Genomic DNA, 17,745 nt, shown 5'->3' with positions numbered 1-17,745 from the left:
ATCGAGCGGGTGTGGAAACCTTTCCCTAGAAAACGTGATGGGAAGTCCGAAAGGAAAAAGCCAAAGAAGACAGTAGCCAGTATCGGCCTCCCTTATTTCTTGTGGTTGATTTTTGGTGTTGGTTCCTCCATATGTAGAGTTGAAGATGATTAAGCGGAGTTGTGGGCGTTCCTCCACTGCCTTGTGGTTGTATGTAAAGATAGCTCATTTGTTTCATGTGCGTGCTCGCTATTTGCGCTGTCAAGGACTTGCGCGTGAAGCTAGCTTGCTACCATGAGCTGTGACAGCTCTGCACCCACTGCAAGCCAAAACCCAAAAACCAAAAACTATGCACTTCCACCATTCCGACCATTATGTGTCCAAAAACAGCCATTTGTTCCGAGAATCTCGGGTCTCTAACTTCTTATCAGCCACTTCCTACTCTTTTCATTGTTTCTTGACATCAACACATGCACATAATATAATATAATATCACATAATGTCACTAAACTATATATTCATTAACGTGCTTCTTCATGTATATGTATTTGATACCACGTGTAACACCTTATACCTAGGATTCAGCTTAAGATTTGAAATCTAGATTCGACATTTAATTATCTACGCATTTTTCTGCCTCCGCAATATGACCATGTTACTTACTTGTTGCTTTTAAGAATTAAGATTAATATCCCCGGTTGGATTATGTAAATCCCACATCGGTCACATCGGCTAATTTAGGGAATGATCATGCGTTTATAAACAAAGAATACTCTCTCCGTTGGTGTGAGGCCTTTTGGGGAAACCTAAAGCAAAGTCATGGAAACTTATGTTCAAATGCCATTGTGGAGAGTCACTGAAAAACAAACACAGTGCAACTTCGAACAAAATATGCTAACCGTACTCTATTAGAATAATAGGTAGGAACAGTAAAATGTCGAGTCATAAGGTGCTGAATCCAAATTTCAAAATTTGGACATGATGAGACATTGAGCTCAGTCGTTGGATAGGTAAGGCGGTGGCTAGGGGCGTGGTGGTGTGTTGTAAAACCCATGTGTGTTATCCAGTTGAGGAAGAAAGGGAAAGCAAATTAATTAATTGATTGAACCCCACCTTTTAATGGTGCAACAAAAGGGCGGCCATCCATCACCGCACATCATCCTTTGTACGGTAAGTGGGTGCATATTAAAAAACCAAGTTTGGCACCACATTTAAAGATGTGGTTGAATATCACCTGGATCCTGACCTCTTAGTGGTTCACTTATCAGCGTCATCTTTAAGCGAGGGCATGATCAAGGGTCAGGTTTTAGTGAATGAGGTCAAAGCCATGGCGCCCACAATTACATCTTTAAATAAATGGCGACGACCCATGTGCAAAGCTCCTGTTTTTGCGGCTATTTTACTCTGTTTTCCTACAACCCAAAAGTGAAAGCTTTTTGTGTCTTGTTTTCAGATTCGTGACGAAAACAGAAAATGGTTTGTTGAACATTCCATAGTGCGGGGTGGCCCAGCAGTCATGGCGAGGGCGGAGAGCGTAAGGCCACGCCCACGCCCACGCCCACGCCCACGCCAAGCCCAGCACTCACTATGCAAGCGGCGTTGTCAAAAGTTCCAACTCCCTTGCATTATTCATCTTATCAATCATTCCCTTTCTTTTATTTGTGGAGTAATTAATAACATAAAGACTTAAAATCTTTTTTATTTCTATTGTCTACCATTCTTCCATTTCATGTCGGTTTCTGTCCCCCTTTCTCTCTTCTTCTCAAACCTTTAAGCTATTTAGCTTTAAGCTTTATCTTAGGCCTTCGATTTCCCGGAGTCAAGTCTGTGTCATCACCACCTTCATCCCCTCGACAGTTTCGCTATCCACTTTTCTTTCTCTTTTTTCTTCACAACCCAAACTGGATCACTATATTCCCTTTGGGGTTCCTCCGCTCTACCTCGCCTTCTTCGCTTCTTTTCCTTCAGCGAACCCTGTTGTTGTTTCCAGAGGCGCCGGGACTGGCATGGGTGTGTTCTTGCCTTTACGGAGCTACTGATCAGATTTCCTTTGGATTTGTGGGTTATATCCTACAGTATGAAAGCTCCCCCAAATGGGTTTGTCCCCAATTCTGGAGAAGGTAACTTATCTTCTCTATAATGTTCTTTAAGAACACGATTGTTGAGAGATTCTGAAGTTGTGTATATTTCTGACATACTAAAAATCTGCTTAATTAAGCTCTTAGATCATGAGATTTGTTAAAACCTTTAGTAGTATTTAGTTGTGATGCCTGTTTGTTTGTCTGAAAGGAACAGGTGAAAGGAAGAATATTAACTCTGAGTTATGGCATGCTTGTGCTGGACCTCTTGTTTCGTTACCGCCAGTTGGAAGTCTTGTGGTTTACTTCCCTCAAGGCCACAGTGAACAAGTATGTACTTCATGATTCAATTTATGTGAACATATGGATGGATAGTGGTTTGTGATGGATTCTTTTTTAAACCTTTCAGGTTGCAGCATCCATGAATAAGGAGACTGATTTCATTCCAAACTACCCTAACCTTCCTTCAAAGTTGGTGTGCATGCTCCATAATGTCATATTACATGTATGAGGGATTCTATGGCCCATACAGCTAATCAAATCTCTTAAATTGAACTACTACATGTTTAGAGGTGCAAATAAATTTGTGAGCTCAATATGAGATGGTTATTTTGTGTTCTGAACCAGGCTGATCCTGAAACTGATGAAGTGTATGCACAAATGACCCTTCAACCAGTGAATAAAGTAGGTTAGCCACTCAATAAGTGTTCGATTCATTTATACATTCAAATAATCTGGTTGTTAATACAATATTCTGTTTTGCAGTATGAAAAAGAAGCTTTATTGGCATCTGATATTGGCCTCAAGCAAAACAGGCAGCCTGCTGAGTTCTTCTGCAAAACTCTAACAGCTAGTGACACTAGCACTCACGGTGGATTTTCTGTGCCTCGTCGTGCAGCTGAGAAGATTTTTCCCCCATTAGTGCGCATCACATCTCGTATTCTTTAATATTACTTCCATTTAATATATTGGTTTAAGGATATGTTATTGATTGTTATCCTGTAACATTCTGTCTGTCTGTTTAGATGTTATGTTCAAAAATAAATTTCTATTGCTTTGGGGTATTCCATAATCTCGAGCTTTGTAAGGTTCATTGTTAGGGATGGGTCATGGATTCTCTTCTGGTATGATTGTTGGAAGGTTGGATTCTTAAGGTCATCTTTTGGTTCGCCGATCACCCATGGGTGATGTTGGGCCACATGTGTAGGGTGTGTAAGAAGGCTTTGGAAAGTCCGGATCATAGTTGCTTTGGCAGTCTGAGATAGTTTTTTGGGACCTTTGTGTTAGGATCGCACAATTCACACACTCTATCTAGATGAAGAACATGAAGAACAAAAGAGATAAGACACAAGGAAAAATATACGTCGTAACACCAGGATGGAGAACTCCACATCCTGGCAAAGTGTTTGGACTTGCTGGCTTTTTGGACCGTGGATGTCTGAGGAGGGCAGGATGGTTACTTCCTGTGATATTCGTAGATGTTACAAATAGCATAGGTATGACCTACACACTCATACTAGCCCATTCAGTCTCCTAAAATCTATTAGTGACCAATGAAACGTTTTTGGATAGGAAATTCTTTTGTAATTATGGCTTCTCTTAAAATCTAGGAAATTCTTTTGTAATTGTAGCTTCTCTTCTCCAATCGAGTGGGTTCACATACACACACAGAGCTGTGGAGGAAGGGGAAGGGGGTGGGGAGGTCGAGGCAATTTAATGAATTTGCCTGACCAGCAAATGTTTGTGCGCACGTATTTGCATATAGTTATGTGCGCAATGTAGGGATAAATGTCGAAAATTAGTTATTATGAGTTTGTCGGCTTAAGTAGCCATAGGGAGGTGATGGTTGGTATAAAGGATCAACTAGTCTGGCTTGTTCGGAACTGGCTGCTGGAGTGAAGGAGTTAATCTTCGGTTAGCAACTTGTATAAATACTAGGTGTTTAGGCTGTATGAACTCGACTACGATTGGTATCCTTTCGGCTACACCAGTACATTTTTGTTAATAATTAACATCTCATGTGATTTGAGGTTGTAATGCAAACTTTAATTTAAACTTATGATTGTTTTTGTGTGTATATTTATTATAAGCTCATATTGAATATTCTTGATTATAGGACTACTCGATGCAACCCCCTGCTCAGGAACTAGTAGCTAGAGATTTGCATGATAATTCATGGACATTCAGACATATTTACCGTGGTATGGGACCTTTCGTATTTTCACCTTTACTGTCTCTGTCAGTTAAAGATCTCTGTTAATATTTTCATCGTTTTTACGTTCCCATTGATGGTTTAGGGTTTATTTTCTGGTTCTGCATCTGCTTGTATTTTGTCGTGAGAACGTGGAATATAAATTTTACCGTTTTGATGAGGTTGAGAATGCTTAAATTTTTTCAGGCCAACCAAAACGACACCTTCTGACCACTGGGTGGAGTGTTTTTGTTAGCACAAAACGAGTCTTCGCCGGTGACTCGGTGCTGTTTATAAGGTTATAAAATCATCAGTTTGTAACTCACCTAAATTAATGTTGAGACAAATCCTGATGGTATATACATTGATGCATTATAGAGATGAAAAGTCACAGCTTCTTTTAGGCATAAGGCACGCTAACAGGCAGCAGCCCGCTCTGTCTTCGTCGGTCATATCAAGTGATAGCATGCACATAGGGATTCTTGCTTCTGCTGCTCATGCTGCTGCAAATAACAGTCCTTTTACTATATTTTACAACCCTAGGTAACTACTGATTCGTTTTTAAAATTCCGTATGATTTCAGTTTCAGCATCGATGATCATTTCGTGAGGTTTTCAGGGCCAGTCCTTCTGAATTTGTCATTCCTTTGGCCAAGTATACGAAAGCAATGTACACACAAGTTTCGCTTGGCATGCGATTTAGGATGATGTTTGAGACTGAGGAGTCGGGAGTACGCAGATATATGGGTACAATTACTGGTATCAGTGACATGGATTCCGTACGATGGAAAAATTCACAGTGGCGCAATCTTCAGGTACTATTAATAAATTATACAAAACTAAAATTATATAATTCATGTTATATGGAACGGAATACTTCTATTGTAAGAGGGTGTGAGATCCTACATTGGTTGTTGGGGAGGAGAACAAAACACCCTTTATGAGGGTATGGAAACCTCTACCTAGCAGATGCGTTTTAAAAATCTTGAAGGAAAGCCCGAAAGGGAAAGCCCAAAGAGGACAATATCTGCTAGCGGTGGACTTGGGTCGTTACAGAGGGCATCTTGGAAGATATTTAAAAATGTGTTGTGATTCTCATCCATGATTGTTAATGGCCTGCTTCTGTTGCTTACCAATTATATGTACTTACCGAAGGTTGGATGGGATGAATCGGCAGCTGGTGAACGACCGAACCGAGTTTCTATATGGGAAGTTGAGCCGGTTGTGACCCCGTTCTACATATGTCCACCTCCATTTTTCAGACCCAAATTCCCTAAACAACCAGGGATGCCAGGTAATTGAAACCTACAATAATTTCCTAGGAACCATGTGTTTAAGTGAATAGAAAGCAGCAATAATATGTTGTAGTGACCTTCACATCATTTTTGCAGATGATGAATCTGATATTGAAAATGCTTTCAAGAGAGCCATGCCGTGGTTCGGTGACGACTTTGGCATGAAAGATACACCAAGCTCGATCTTCCCGGGTTTAAGTTTAGTGCAGTGGATGAGCATGCAACATAATAATCAGTTCCCAGCAGCTCAATCTGGAATTTTGCCGTCCATGGTTGCTCCTAGTGCTCTGCATGGAACTTTAACCAATGATGATCCGTCTAAACTATTGTGTTTTCAAGCTCCAGTAATGTCATCATCAAATCTCCAATTCAGCAAGGCAAATCAACAGAACCAAGTTGGCCAGTTGCCAGCAACGTCGTGGTCTCAACAGCAGCAGCTGCAGCAGTTGCCACCCCAGCCGGAACTACGACAGCAGCAGCAGCAGCAGCCGAAGCAGTCGCAACAACAACAACAGACCTCCCAATCCGCTCTTCCGAACAATGGTGTTGGTGGTGCAAACCATTTGTCAAATCAGAGTTTGCAACAACCACTTGTATACTCTCAGCTACAGCAACAGCAATTGCTTGCGGGAAATGTACAATCACATCAAACTAGCCAACCATCGAATAAAAACTCGATTGAGACGACATCTTTATTGCAGGAAACACAGTTTCAGCCACAAATAGATCAGCAGCCTAGCCTTGTTTCGAAACACCATCAGCAGACACAATTTCAACAGGCCCCACTACAATTATTGCAACAAAGTCTGTCTCAAAGAACACAACAACTCCCACAAGTTCAGCAATTTTCACAGCCAATAATCCCATCAGAGCAACAACTTCAATGGCAGCTGCTACAGAAGCTGCAACAACAACAACAGCAACAGCAACAGCAACAGCAGCAGCAGCAACCGTTGGTCTCCCCAGCTAGCCCGCTATTTCCACCTCAAATGATACAGCCGCATCCTGTGCATCAGCAAAACCAGCAGTTACCACCCTTGCCTTTGTCCAATCAGCCACAGTTCAACGCTAGTGGAGGCAGCTTCCAAACAGAAAAACATAACAGCAATGGCTTCTCAAGTTTAGGTCTGATGCAGTCCCAGCAGGTTCCTATAACCCAATCCCATAACCAATTCAAACCAACCACGGCAATCAGGGGATATTCTGGACTGACTGATGGTGATGCTCCGTCTTGTTCAACCTCGCCTTCCACTAATAATTGCCAAGTTTCAGTATCAAACCTGCTCAATAAGAATCAACAAGGAGCAGCCACACTGGGGGGAGATTTGGTAGTTGAGCCTGCAACTAACCTGCCTCAGGAGCTGCCAAGCAAACCTGATTTGCGGAACAAACCCGAGTTTCCTAACTCAAAAGGATTGGACCAACTGAAATATAAAGGCACCGTTCCCGATCAGGTAGAAGCATCTTCTTCTGGAACATCATATTGTCTGGATGCTGGCACCATTCAGCAGACTTTCCCACTCCCTACATGTTTGGATAACGATGTCCAATCACACCCACAAACCAACATCCCCTTCAGTAATAGCATTGATGGATGGGCTCCAGATACCTTATTGTCGAGGGGATATGACTCTCAAAAAGATCTTCAGAACTTACTTTCAAACTACGAGGGGGGTGTGCCAAGAGATACTGAGACAGAGTTGTCCACTGCTGCAATCCGCTCGCAGTCATTTGGGGTTCCAAACTTGCCCTTCAAGCCTGGCTGCTCGAATGATGTCAACGTCAATGAAGCTGGAGCCTTAAGTAGTGGATTGTGGGCAAATCACGGTCAACGAATGCGGACATACACAAAGGTTTGACTTCCCACTTTATGTCTAGTTTCTCTAGTATCCCAGGCGAATAGTAAATGATATCAATGATTAGAATTGGTCTTGATTGTTTAATACTGTTTTCCGTTTCTTATTTAGATGATATCAATTTTGAACCTCTACCAGTGCTACGTTTTCCTTCATATTTTGTTTATTTATTTGTAGAACGATATTACTCTCTAGGGTATTATAGCATGCTAGATCAAATTCCCGTTTAAATGACGACCACTGTTTTATCATAGTAATGTTGGGATTCGGTGTTTTAAACTTCAATACTTGTTTGAGATGTTTTGAGATTAGATTGAAACTAAAGCTGCTAAAATTATGAAGGTTCAAAAGCGTGGATCAGTGGGTAGATGCATCGATGTCACTCGTTACAAAGGATATGACGAGCTTAGGCATGATCTTGCCCGAATGTTTGGTATTGAAGGGCAGTTAGAAGATCCTCAACGAACTGATTGGAAACTTGTTTATGTGGATCATGAAAATGATATACTTCTAGTTGGCGATGATCCTTGGGAGTAAGTATAAATTAGTATAATATTTTAAATCTTTTCCCGCTGCCTTTTCTTGTCTTAATACTCCATTTACCAACTGATTGCACAGGGAGTTTGTGAGCTGTGTTCAGAGCATAAAGATCCTATCATCATCTGAAGTACAGCAGATGAGTTTAAATGGAAATTTGGGTCACATTCAGGCTCCCAATCAAGCTTGCAGCGGGACGGATAGTGGAAACGCATGGAGAGGGCAGTATGATGACAACTCGGCTGCCTCGTTCAATTGATGAGGTTTTTGGAGCTCGGTGTATAACTGATCATCATGTCTCCTGGCATCTGGGTTTGCTATTCTTGATTAAAATTTGTTGGAACGTTCGAAAAAGGTTTCGACCAGCTCCTGAGGTGAGGGCTTTGGGAAGTAGAAACTCAGGTAAATGTCAAAGATACCGGAGACTGACATGCATGCTGTGTTCATGAGTGCAGGCTAGACGGCCTGAAGCATATCAGGGAGTTGATTTAGTTTAAAGCTAGTGTGAGCACCAATATGATAGCTACCCAAGCTTGAAAGTGAACACAGCTTTACCCACTTTGTTCGTGTAAGTTGCAACACAAATGTCATTTATATTCCAAAATATCTCAACATCCCCCGGTTGAGATATGATGGTGAGCTTCAATCTATGCTGCCCCTTAACTGTGATCCAAATTAGTAATCTGAGTGGATGGTTTAGGAAAAGAAGGAAAAGAAATGTGGTGTGAATTGCAATTACCTCACTGTAACAACCAACAGCCAAAAACAAAAGATTCAATAATCTATTTTCATCCTTCTCACATCCTCTATTCAATATTCAGCAATCAATATATGAAGTCAAAGAACTAATCCTTCCAGGAAAAAAAAATGTGAAGAGAGCCAAGGAGATTGAAGGATTGGAGCTTATTTCCAGATGTAGCACCATATTTTTTTTTTCTAGCAGGATATTACAAACTAGACCAACAATGTAAAAGTAACAAATTAAAATGACTTTGCAATCAAACCCCCCCACCACCAGGCTATAGTACTTGCATCACAATCCCCAGAACGCAACACTTTCTTTGGTTCCACAAAACAACTACAAGCATGCATCATACAGCAATTCAAATACACCTAGTAATACATCAGCTGTTGGGTGGTTGCAATATTTTGGAACCCACTATCATATAAAGTTTGACTAGTGCCAGCACCACCAATCCCAATTCCCATCCCCATTCCCATGGCTGCCTGCTTGAGGGCATGCTGAGCCGCCTGCGGATGCATTAGCGCTCGTGCGGCACCCATTTTGCTCAACGCCATTTGCCGTTCATAGGCAGCAAGGTCGGCGGCAGACAGACCTGGCATGTGTCCCACATTTGGTGGTGGAAGAGGGGCAGAATTAGTCCCTGGCGGGGTTGGCTTGCTACCCCATGAACACTGCATCATTTGATTACAAAAACATTAAGTGGATAAATGAAAATTCAAGTCCTAAACACTCACGCAAAAACATTAACCCGCACTAATTTTCGCAGTTAGTTTCTTTCCCTCAACACAAATTGTCCATCCGAAATAACCAAGTTGAAATATATATTGGCTCTGAGAACTAGATCAAATGATGATTAATTAACATTCAAGTAGGACAAAATTGTACATTTTTCATTAAGGTTGTACCTTAATTGGTTTGCCACAGACAACTCGAGCATTGCCCATTTGAATGGCTAAAGCTGCTTCAGCATGAGTGCCATATCTCACAAACCCAAAACCTTTGTCCCGTTGTACCCTAACATCTTCAATTGTCCCGGCACCAAGGGTGTGAAAATAACGGTGGAGATCAACTGAAGTAACCTGAAGAGTCATAAACACTGAAAATGATGCAATAATAAAATAATCATGCTATCACATAAAAAAACTGACATGTTTTTAATTCAGGTTTTAATCGAGAAATGAAGGATTGCTTGTACGACACATTAGATATATAAATTCTGAAGATCATGCTTTCATCAAAAAATAAATAAAAGAATACAAGTATCCACAAAAAGGCCATATAAGAAGCAACAATAGATACAAGCCAAACTTTCTTAGATAAATTTTAGAAACGCATCACCATCATGCCTATGCTTTTAGAGATGGCAGAGAACTTTGACAAGCCATCCAGTTGCAGGTTCACCCAAGTTAGCTGTTTCAACAACTACTATTAACATATTAGTTACTGTTATATTATCAAAAGAATTTCCTTGCCTCCGGAGCAAGATTTCCCACATATACGGTTGTGTATTGAGGATTGTTCTCAGGTGCCTCCTCATTGGATTTCTCTTGGCCACCCTCTGCAAAAAGAGGCGACAAAATGGTGAAACTAAAACTAATGAAGCAAAAATATAAATGTCTCTCGTCAAAGGGATGCAGTTTTCTGAGAGCAGTGATAGCGAAAATAAAAGGCCCGATTAAGGAAAAACATTCACTGACCGCAATTCCATATAAAAGGACTCATTATATATCAATAACAAAAAGTCGATTAACGTGCACATAGCTCAATGGATGAGACATCCCTACTTCCTTAGAGAGATTGTAGGTTCAATTATTCACTCCTACACGTGTTGGATTGATCAAAATTAACCAGAAAATTTAATCAATTTTGAATTATTCGTCACACTCAACACTCAAAATTAGAGATCAGAACAACATTGGTAATTAAGAAATTCATAAGGTACTTAAAATTTAGAGGTGGTTTAAATCCAGGTTAATTTTGTTTAACTTGGGATTAGGAAGTTAGAGACAAAAAGTGGATTTGTTAATTCTCTATGTAACATAAACTCAGTCTTATGTAGTTCATCATCTGTACTATATTTACCAAGTCTTTTTTAACAAGAAGAAATACAAACATTTCATGGTTATTAGAAAAGTTACAAACTACGAACTTCCTAAAGAGATTATAACAAAAAGAATCCCCCAAAACTTAAACTAAGTACAGTACAACCTTCAAAATTACCAAATAGAAATCTAAGGGATTACAAAGTTAGAGACACAAAAAAGTCAGATCGGTAACTTGGTTGAAAGCTCGTCTTGTTGCTAAAAGCTACACAAACTTATGGAGTTGACTATTCTTATACTTTTTTCTCCAATTGCTAAATTGATTCTATCAAATTATTCATTTCATTCGAACTAATCCTTCATTAGCTCTTGCATCTACTTAATATTTAAAATGTATTTCTTCATGGTAATATTTAAGGGATTTAAACACCAACTGTCAGGTTAAATCCAATGGCTTCCTTATGACAAGCCTAGGGTCAAATTGCCATGGGCACAAACCTCTAGAAGAAAAATTATGTTAAGTTGATTTTGGAATGATTATTCAATGTAGATAAGCAAGATACAGACCTGAAGGTCAAGACATTCATGAAGATATGTCTCTTGTTAGACAAGATCCAGAAAAAATGTAGGTTTAATTAGATATACTATGGCCAAGTGTTCGAATGCACGAGCCAGATAGAACTAGAGAAAGAACTAGCAAGAAACAAGTCAAAGGTTAAGAGTGAAAGTATAGATCAACATAAATAACCTCGGGCCTGGAAAACCAAGAAGTAAAGGCTCCCTATTCAACAGCCAAAACTATCAGCGTATAGAAATGTTAGAAGATTTGCAACAATCACTATAAAGTTTGAAAAGCTAAATAAAAGAATTCTAGGAAGATTATTAAATCTAAAAATCTCTAGATGAATGATAAAAACATATATATACATATACATTTCTAGATGAAATACCTGAAGTCCCAGTTGTAAGCTCTACAACACTTCTGGAATCTGAACTCTGTTTGTCATCGCCCGAGCTAGCACCTTTTGTAGCCCAATTACACCTAATCTGTCGACTCCCAAGCCACTTTCCTTTATCGTCAAAAAAAGAAGAAAAAAATGTAGAACAGTTCCCAATAAAAAGAAACAACAATATCCAAGCCCCAAAGAGCATAGCAATGATATCCGGTTAATAAAATTACGTAGAACCTGACATGCACACTTTATTACACGTGTCTGACAAAAGAAATCCAATAGCTATTTAAATAGTTTTCTTTTTTTCCCTTTTTTTTTAGTAAAAAGTCCAACTTTCATTTGAGAAAGATGAAAGAAAACATAGGAACACACACACACACACACACACACACACAACAACAACAAAAAAAAAGAAAAAAAGAAAAAAAAAAGAAAAAAGAAAGGACTTCTGACAAACAAAAATTACAAGAGTCCTTACAAACGGAGACCCAAAGAGAGGACCAAATGTCACCTTAAAGGTCACTCAACCCTCTATAAATCCTATTATTACTTTTCCCCCAAAGACCCCAAACCAAACAATAGCACCCAGGAAAACAAGCCATAGTAGGCAACCCTTTTTACGAGAGGACGTGGTAACAAAGCTCCTCCAACATGGATTTACAACTCCTTGGCCACCAGACAAAAAAAAAAAAACTAAAGAAACCACTCCAAATCGATCTAGCATACTGCCATAACCATAGGACATGATCCAAGTCCTCGACTGCTTCCTTGCAAAGGATACAACACTGAGGCCCAATCAAGTTGGGCAAAAATCTCTAAGCACGATCCAGAGTATAACCCTGCCTTGAAATATTTAACAAACAAAAAAATAAACCTTCTTTGAAATTTTGATTTTCCAAAATAGAGGAAAAATGGGAGAGCTCAATCAAGGCTCCAAAAGCGAACATCTCTTCATCTAAATGGCAAAAAACCTAAGCAAGGCCAAAAGGGCCACTGCATCAATCGACTCTCTATTAGAAAAGGGCCAACTAAGGCCAAGGGAAATAGACGAAGAACTCCCAAAAGACGAGAGGATATAGCACATAACAAAACTTCAAAGAGGAAAGATGGTAAGTCAAGGAAAACAACGAGCATAGGGAACTACCCCCTAGCCAATTATCTTATGAAATAAGTGTTCAGCCTGTCACCACGTAACAATGAACAAACTAGGAAACGAAGGAAACCTATCAGAGATAGTTTTCCATGGATTTTTGGCAGTACCTCTTGAAATCTCCTTCGAAGACCAATCAAAAGGATGTTACCCACAATAAGCTTATGCCACATCTTGAGAGAAATGGCTTAACCATTTACCCACAAGGCCTAATTGTGCACACTAAGATTCCCTATACCCAAACCCTCAAACTCCACCGGTCTAGCTACCATCTCCCAAATAACCAAATGTGAACCCTTCCCTTCCGCCACCCCTTCTCACAAAAAAAATCACGCATGCGTTGCACCAAGGAATTGCAGACGTTCACAGGGACTAACAAGGAAAGAAAATAGACTGGGAAACCACTGAGGACCAAATGGCAAGGGTTAGTCTTCCTCCCTTGGAGAGAAAACTTATTTTCCACGAAGATAACCATTTCTAAACCTTTTCCATCACAAGATCCTAGAAATAAATGCTTCTAAAATTATGACCAGGGGGGAAACCTAAGTACGAGAAAGGGAATGACCCCACCTCACAGCCCACCCAAGCGGCCCAACATTCCAATTAGACTAGTTGCAATTAATACTGATAACTGAACATTTATCTCTATTAACCAAATAAGATCCAAACCTATATTGCCAATTTGAATTCTCTTTCTAACGCTCAAACAGCTTACGAAGATTGCATCAAAGATATCTTTTCCAAAGAACCCAAGCTACTTGAACATAATCCAATAGGAAGAGCTTCGGGAGGCCTATAGAAACGTCCTAGTTTAAGACTATTTTTTAGCTTGTCATCTAAGCCTTGTATTAACTCTTATATTTGACATTTGTTTAAGATTTATTTGGGAGATATTGTTTAAAAGCACACATTAATTAGTTTAGTTCTTGCCTTATTGGGTTGGTAGGATTTTTTTTCCTTGTTTGTTTGAGATCTTATAGTGTTTTCCTTCTTCGGTTGTTGCCTCCCTAAAGATTATTTACATGCCTTATTCAGGTCATTGTAGTTAAGACTTCGATGAAATAAATTCAGTGTTTGAGCGACTCTAAAGAGCCGAGAACCTTTCCCAAACCCTTTTGTCAATTCTATGTGTTCAAGTGTCCCTATATATATATCCTTGCTCGTTGATCATTGACCTGAAGGTATAAATCTAATTTTTCCTTTTGACTTGATCCAAATTGTATTGAGGTTCAAGGATGATCTTTGGGGGACCTTAAATGGAAGAGGTTCTCATATCCAGTTCCCTTGGGTTTTCACATCAAGTTTCCATATTCATTTCTCGTAAGATAATTTTAACTCTGTTTCTCATTTCCCCAATAATGCCATTCGTTGCATTCTTTACTTGCATGGTTCAGGACAAGAGATATGGTTAAACAAGACACCAAATAGATAAATATACAACATAAGATTTCCAAACAAGAGAGAGAGTAGGAATACCATTTATGTCATTAATTGCACTTTGAGCATCCTGAAAGCAGAATAAATAATTATTAATAGAAGTACAATTATGAACATAATCTGAAGAAAACAAATAAAAGACTTCCTACATTGGTAGCAAAAGGATGGGCGACTCAGGAAGGGGTAAAAACATCATATTGAAATAATTCCAAAACCTGTTCATTCCGAAAAGCAACAAAACCATATCCCCTCGACCGTCCAGTTTTCTGGTCCCACATAACCCTTGCATCCCTGAAGTATTAAAGGAAAATAAGGTTAGAGGTGCTGGAGCAAGGTGCTCTCAGTTGAATAGTATTAAGCTAAGCTCTACCGCATCTCAAACATTTGAACATAAGCCAAGCAGACTGACTCATAACAAAAATTTGGATAACAAACTTACGAACAACTGGGATAAACAGAAAAGCATGCAAACAACGTAGCATCAGTAACCTCAGGGCTAAGATCACCAACAAATATATTAAAATGACCTGCATAAAAACACCATATAAAAATGTCAGCAGCCGCATGCTACAAACTCATCATAATTGGAAACGGAATCAAAGGAAAAAGAAACAATCTGAGCATACAACCAGATGTGTCTTCTCTCTGACTACTTGCATATGCCCAATTAACCTTTATAGGTTGTCCAAACCTGTGTGAAATTATATCGAAATATATGACTCGGCTAATGTCAATAAAAATGCAAGAAAGAATTTCACCTACAAGTTTCTTCCATTGAGAGAAATAATAGCAACTGCAGCTGATCTGCGATCAAAGTAGTCCACAAAACCATAGGATGACTGCATAAATAGAAAGAAAAGTTGAGGTAGAAGATTAGTACCTATTTATATAACAAAAAACACGTTCAAAGAAGATCCTGATCTGTGAGACAACACTGGATTATTTGAAATAACAAGAAGATCCTGATCTGTGAGATAACACTGGATTATTTGCAATAATTCCACCAACTGGTTACTTAAGGAAGAAACAGTCCAACAAAATTCAAAAGTTATAACCGATGGTAAAGTACTTATTATCATAATGGAAAGAGTTCGTATAGCACCAAATGATAGTCTAAATGGAAACCACACCTTCTCTTTCCTAATGAGCTTACATCCTTCAATGGGTCCAATACTTGAGAAAACTTCTTGAAGAAGAGGCTCGGTGACTTGGGGATGAATGTTCCCGACATACCTATATTTTTTCATTAGTTCAGATTGATGGCTAATTAAAAACAAAAAAAGATGTAATAGAAATCAGTGTACTTGAATGCATTCAAACAACATACGAACCAGAATGATATAAGTTTTAGCAAACAATGAACATGGTAAGGTGTGGTGTCAATGGAGATCAATCAACAAATGGCAAATCCAAGGAGGAACCTTATATCGAAGGCAAAATGTGCAAGGTATTCCAAATAAAGACTTATCTTACTATCTAAAATTTAAAATGAACTAAATGAAAAAATGGAAAAAGGAAATAAAATATCTATTTAACACTCACACACTGCGGCATGCACTTGAATCAAAGCCAGGAGGCAGGTTTCCACTCAAGATGGGCTCTATCTGCAAAATAAAAAGGTAAAAAAACAAGAAAGGATAAAAGAAAAACAGAACCTTCCTAGAAAAACATATCTGCGCTCCTCACCCGTGTAGAAATAGTGTAACTGAAAGATTCAACCAACAGACAATGGGTAACGTTCTAAGTACAGGGATGAAGAAAGACTCCAATTGACTCGTGCTTCAGCAATAAATCTCCAAGGACTTGTCATGGATGTAAAGATGAATATGATACTGATACATTAACAATCATATTTCTGAACGAATACTGGATGGCTCCAAAGACTCGCATAATGATTAATAATGGCAACAATTTGTACAAGAAGAATAGAGAGGAGGATTGTTGCATTTAAGTTACTTCCAGTCTTGTATTGTTTTCGTTATTATTATTATTATTATTATTATTTCGTTCACTCTCACGTGGAGTTTGTATCTTTGAAGTTAACCTTTTAATCATTGCATTAATGAAAAGTCGTGTTCCTTGTTTGAAGAAAAAAATAGAAAGGAGTAATATTTGAAAACTAGTTAATTGATTGTCATCTACTCATTAACATGCAAATGTTATCATGTATGTATGTGAGCACAAATGGACCAATCAAAGTGAAATAGGAAGGGAGGAAACCGAACTCATAAAAAAAACATGAAAACAGTACATTGTTACTAGATTTGATAAAAGGCGACTCACACTAGACAAATGTCCATGTGCTTCTTTCATTTAGGTAGAAATATAGTCTCTGGACATCATGTATGATTTTTTAATTCCAATCCTAAGTGTTGTCTTTTATGCTAAGAGAACTCCAAGACCCAAAGCCAACCGTTTCTTCATTTTCCAACTACAAAGGAGCTTTGGTATGTGTTATTACAGGCGTTTGACCTCGGTAGGAGGTCTAAAAAAGCTTCTCAGTGACCATATGTATAAAATCTTGTGCCATGGAAGTTGTGGTTGAAAAGAAATCACGCACTTTTTCGCATCACTTGGGAAGAGTTCAATTGGGATACTACACAGTACAAGACTCTTCTTGGCACAGCTCCTGGCGAAAATGTTTTCGTCGGCATGATTATAACCAATTGGAGGATTTGTTTTGAATCCACAGGGCTCCTTTTCAAGATTGATATCTTATCACATATTGAACTTTTAGTTCTCTAGTGAAATCCTTCCCGTTTTCCATTAAATTGAGGAAAAAACATATTACAGCTTATAGATAAAATGAATTCAGATTTCAAGAAAATAGGTGGGGAGAGAAAGATTGAAGCTCGAGTAATCAAAAACTGAGAAATAAAGGATCGATCAGAAGAGGAACATATCTTGCAACCAAATTTAACGACAAAAAGGAAAAAAAAAAAACAAAAGTAAAAGAGAGAGATAGAAACCTGAGGAGCAGCGAGGAGGGCGGGGTGGGGATACAAAGACTGCTGCATCATTGCCTGCTGTCTAAGCCTCTGATACTGCATCTTCCAGGAAGAGTGAGATTGAATGGAGGAGACGAAGATCTTGAAGTGGGGAGTGTTAGGACGAAAATGAAAAAACAAAGAAAAAGAGAAAAAAAAAAAAAAAAAGAGAGAAGAGGGGGGAAAAAAAGAAAAAGAAAAAAAAAACCCTCGAAGGAGGGAGCAGAAAGAGGAAAGAAGAGCACAATACAGAGTATCAGACAAATAAAAAGAGCAGATCTACTGCCAACCTTTTATATACATCCATTTCGTCTATTATCCAACAAAATTATCAAAAATAAAATAAATATATTTCTTTTTCTTTTTCTTTTTCTTTTTCTTTCTTCGTTGGTTTTTAAATATTATTTTAGTATTATAATTTATTTATTACTTTTTTTTAACAACATACTAATAATTAAAATATTTTTTTCATCCTTTTCTAAACTTGTCACAATCC

The 17,745-nt window shown here is 38.7% G+C and overlaps 2 protein-coding genes across 5 annotated transcripts; one reads left to right on the top strand and one right to left on the bottom strand.

The window, feature by feature from the left end:
• Positions 1 to 1,664: 1,664 nt before the first annotated feature.
• Positions 1,665 to 8,671, top strand: LOC111799166 (auxin response factor 19-like). 4 transcript variants are annotated; one of them, XR_002815780.1, is made up of 14 exons: positions 1,665 to 2,099; positions 2,269 to 2,387; positions 2,467 to 2,562; positions 2,685 to 2,741; positions 2,823 to 2,978; positions 4,174 to 4,258; positions 4,456 to 4,546; positions 4,627 to 4,791; positions 4,867 to 5,062; positions 5,403 to 5,541; positions 5,639 to 7,395; positions 7,741 to 7,931; positions 8,017 to 8,309; positions 8,391 to 8,671. XR_002815780.1 is itself a non-coding variant. In XM_023682587.1 (13 exons), the coding sequence occupies exons 1-13, from the start codon at positions 2,057 to 2,059 to the stop codon at positions 8,192 to 8,194; spliced, it is 3,267 nt and encodes a 1,088-aa protein (XP_023538355.1). In that variant the 5' UTR covers positions 1,665 to 2,056; the 3' UTR covers positions 8,195 to 8,671. The 4 variants fall into 4 exon arrangements, 3 of the variants coding, with proteins under 3 accessions (XP_023538355.1, XP_023538354.1, XP_023538356.1); XM_023682587.1 differs by having other exon boundaries at positions 2,275 to 2,387; positions 8,017 to 8,671; XM_023682586.1 differs by having other exon boundaries at positions 8,017 to 8,671.
• A 156-nt stretch (positions 8,672 to 8,827) lies between these two features.
• Positions 8,828 to 17,452, bottom strand: LOC111799167 (oligouridylate-binding protein 1-like). Its single transcript, XM_023682589.1, has 12 exons — positions 17,232 to 17,452; positions 15,805 to 15,866; positions 15,393 to 15,495; positions 15,025 to 15,101; positions 14,892 to 14,953; positions 14,702 to 14,789; positions 14,478 to 14,553; positions 14,302 to 14,332; positions 11,673 to 11,792; positions 10,153 to 10,238; positions 9,586 to 9,759; positions 8,828 to 9,351 (listed from the first exon to the last, which is right to left on the bottom strand). Exons 1-12 carry the CDS (start codon positions 17,310 to 17,312, stop codon positions 9,049 to 9,051), a joined length of 1,263 nt encoding a protein of 420 aa, XP_023538357.1. The 5' UTR covers positions 17,313 to 17,452; the 3' UTR covers positions 8,828 to 9,048.
• Between the last annotated feature and the right edge of the window lie 293 nt (positions 17,453 to 17,745).

Source organism: Cucurbita pepo, chromosome LG07, assembly GCF_002806865.2.
Source record: "Cucurbita pepo subsp. pepo cultivar mu-cu-16 chromosome LG07, ASM280686v2, whole genome shotgun sequence".
Classification (NCBI taxonomy): Eukaryota; Viridiplantae; Streptophyta; class Magnoliopsida; order Cucurbitales; family Cucurbitaceae; genus Cucurbita; species Cucurbita pepo.
The sequence above is the reverse complement of the archived record's forward strand: the minus strand, read 5'-3'. Positions and strand labels throughout refer to the sequence as shown.